The sequence below is a fragment of the Apaloderma vittatum genome, unplaced genomic scaffold, assembly GCF_000703405.1.
Source record: "Apaloderma vittatum isolate BGI_N311 unplaced genomic scaffold, ASM70340v1 scaffold21671, whole genome shotgun sequence".
In the NCBI taxonomy this organism is placed as follows: Eukaryota; Metazoa; Chordata; class Aves; order Trogoniformes; family Trogonidae; genus Apaloderma; species Apaloderma vittatum.
In genome coordinates this window covers 16141-19468 of record NW_009698793.1, presented here as the reverse complement: position 1 = coordinate 19468, position 3328 = coordinate 16141, and the positions used below count along the sequence as shown (strand labels likewise).

At 41.2% G+C, this 3328-nt stretch overlaps 1 protein-coding gene across 1 annotated transcript in view; it reads left to right on the top strand.

Annotated features, from left to right (window-relative positions):
* Positions 1-724: 724 nt before the first annotated feature.
* SNW1 (SNW domain containing 1) overlaps positions 725-3328 on the top strand; it is a gene marked incomplete at its 5' end in the record, with an annotated part of 14947 nt that continues 12343 nt past the window's right edge. The window contains 2 exons of the mRNA XM_009878166.1: positions 725-878; positions 2847-3008. Of these exons, the coding sequence (XP_009876468.1) occupies positions 725-878; positions 2847-3008 (316 nt within the window). The remainder of the gene's footprint in view (positions 879-2846; positions 3009-3328) is intronic.

Genomic DNA, 3328 nt, shown 5'->3' with positions numbered 1-3328 from the left:
TGCCTCTGCCGGAGGTGGTCGGATCCGTGGGGGTTTTGTCGAGGTTTCCTTACCGGGAGCGAGGGCGAGAGGTCTTTGTTACAGGCTGCGGCGTCCGTCGCAAGGCGCTGGAGTGCTGCTGCTGCGGGGGGGGCCCTGCGGGGCCGGCTTTCTTGGCGGTGGACGCTTCCTTAATAAACACGTAAAAGGACTCCGTAGTCTAGGGGAACTGGAAAACAGGAAGTCAAAAAATCTCATTTCGACTTCTTGACTTTGGCCGAGAGGTGTCTGGCGTGGAGTGAGAAGGTTGTTGGCAGATCTCTTCGTGGGCGTTTGCCTTGAGACAATGAGGGGGGGAGTCGTTGGGGCCAGGGGCACACACCTTTCTTCTGATCCTCGGTGGTGGAAAGAATGCACGGAGGTACTGTGGCCTTGCTTGTTGGAGAACAGGCATTGTCATGCTGCTGTTCAAAAATGGATGAATGTGGATGAACTTAGTCTTGTTTTTTGTAGGAATCTTCCAGAATATTGAGAGAGCACACATGGCTTTTGCCACTATACTCTCGGAAGTCAGTGCCCATAGATTTATAAGTGCGATACTCAAGTTTCATTTATTCTGGGTAGAGTGATTGTAGAGAAAATAATAGTTTAGTAGTAGACTCAAATATAGTTGATGACTGAGTGAAATTACCAGAATTAACTTTTTATGTCTTTCTTTTTTTGATGTCTGTCTGTGGATGTGCAGCTTTTTGCCAGCTCCAACCCAACTGTCTCAAGACCAACTAGAACTAGAAGAAAGAGCAAGAGCTCAAAGATCTAGGCAGACTGCTCTAGTCTCATCACGAAGGGAACCTCCACCATACGGCTACCGAAAAGGATGGATACCCCGGGTGCTAGAGGTAGGTATTTAAATTTGTACTGTAGTAACGTATCTAAGGAAACTTTAAAAATTTGTCAGATACTCATTGTTCAAGAATGTTGCTGCAAAAGGATTTTGGACAAGGTTGTTTGTATTTAGCCGTAATCCTTGCCAGTTTAACCTAATTTTAACTGGAAGTGTTAAGAGGTAGAAGGCAAAATACAGTTGTGTAGTTCTGATTACAAAACAGGTTTAGAACAGTTTCTCACTGTGAGCCACAAAACCTTACAGATTGTGAAATGACAATAACATGAGACCTACTTTGATTCACAAGCCAGCACTCTTGGGACAAGACTGTTTCCTGAGCTAGTAACAGCCTTGCATTTATGTTTGAGTCCCATTTTTGTAAAGGTGGATCCAGCACTGTAGCACAGTGATCCCTTAGTGCTGCGTAAGGTGGCTTCAAATAGTAGTTCCAGTGGTTCTCTAAAAGAAAACATTTTTATGTAGGTTCAGCATTTAATAAATCATATGATGTTAAAAATTATACCTTCATTATACCCAGTGTAGGGTTCCCTCCCTACACTGTTGATACTTTAATATTTTAGTGCTTATTCTTTCTAAATGTTAGTAAAAGAACTACTTAAGAAGTCAGGTGATGAAGGTTTTCAGAGAGTTTCCAGCATCAATAGACCACAAAATCAGACATATTTCAGAGTCTGTTAAGGAATCCTTTCTGCCTCATAAACAAATTTCTCAAAGAATTCATAAGCAAATTCTTCAAGAGCAGTACAGGTTTCCAAAGCATAACCTTTGTGCTGTGATCCTGGAATGCCATTGCTGGAAAAAACAAACTCTGCTAATAGAGTTATGCAAAAAAAAATTGAGGAATGACTGACTTTTGATCTGGCTAATACTTTAATTCTGTAACAAATTGTTGAATCTGGGACATCCAGTAGGAGACTTCAAATAACTGAAGCTGCGTTTCATTGAGCACATAGAGATGGCATGAATGTGTTCTTTGCAAGGAAATGTTCTGCTCCTTCATTCCAGTCTCAGTCCACGCTCCCTCTTGCAGTGGTGTTAACTTTTTTGGTCATGTGGTGAGTGCCAAGGGAGATCAGTCTCCCCAAGACACCCATTCTTCTTTGATCTGGTCGTTATCACACTGCACATAAGCAGTCCTGATGCAACAGAGGGAGGGGGGCATGCTCATGCTGCTTTAAGCAAATACTTCCTCTGAAGAATTGCATTTGAAACTGTAGCTTGAAGTTGTTTTATGAATAGTATCAATTCTGTGTGCATCCTCGGTGCTACTGAGTCAGGATAGTCTGCTTTAGGAGGTCTTTTGGTTGTCTATTCATTAAATGCTTTTACAGCAACACACTGAACAAGAGAAGTAAACTTTACAAATGTTGGGCTGTGGGTGCTGCACAGTTTTGAATGTGTTACCACGTCAAAGTAAGGAAAGGGACAGCTTGGGATTTGTGCCATTGTAAAGCTATAAGCTAGAGCCTTTAAAAGGGATGGAAAGCTTTTTTTACTTCTTTAGTTCATTATGGTGTGAAAAACAAATAACTAGTAGAGATTTTCATTCAGATAATGCTGCTCTTGTAATTTTAGTATTTCCATGGTTATTTTATTGCAGAAGGTAATTTTTTGAAGTTACAACTTATAACTCACATGTGAATTAGGTACTTCATCATGTATTGTCTGTAGCATAGTGGTGCCTGCATTCTAGTCAGCGATATGGGCTCTTGCTGTGTGCAGAGAATAATTTCTGTAAGATGTCTATGCACTTCAGTGTCTTTAATAATTGTAAGTTCTGTGTTACATTGGGCTCTTACCAGCTAAAGAAATAAAGTTGCTAGAGCATTCTGGCCATGTTTCATTTTGTCAAAATCAATCCATTCTATCATTCTGTTTCTCACCCATGCAAATGGTTTTTTTTCCATGGTTTTGTCATGTTTTTGTCATTCAGACATTCACCACTTTTCCTTTTCTGTAGGATTTTGGAGATGGGGGTGCTTTCCCAGAAATTCATGTGGCCCAGTATCCACTGGATATGGGCCGGAAGAAGAAAATGTCCAATGCTTTGGCTGTTCAGGTGGATGCGGAAGGAAAAATAAAATACGATGCAATTGCTCGACAAGGACAATCAAAGGACAAGGTAACATTTCTTCAAATATGCAGACTGGCACGTACACCTGGAAAAGTTGTACACATTGCATATACTTACACTCAGTGGTCTGGCCTTAGCCAAATGGGTTGTGTCCTGTGTTCTTATTAAGAACTGAAATGATGTGAGACATGAACATTTTTGACTGGGATAACTGATCCTCTGTGTTAGGCAGTTAAAAGGTAAGACAAAAATGGTAAAGTCTCTACACAAAACTTACTTGGTAGCGTGGCAGCTTTTGTTATAAAGCTTTCCAGGGAAGGCAAGAAACTGTAAACAGGCCAAATCACAAACAGCCTCGTTTCCGGGTG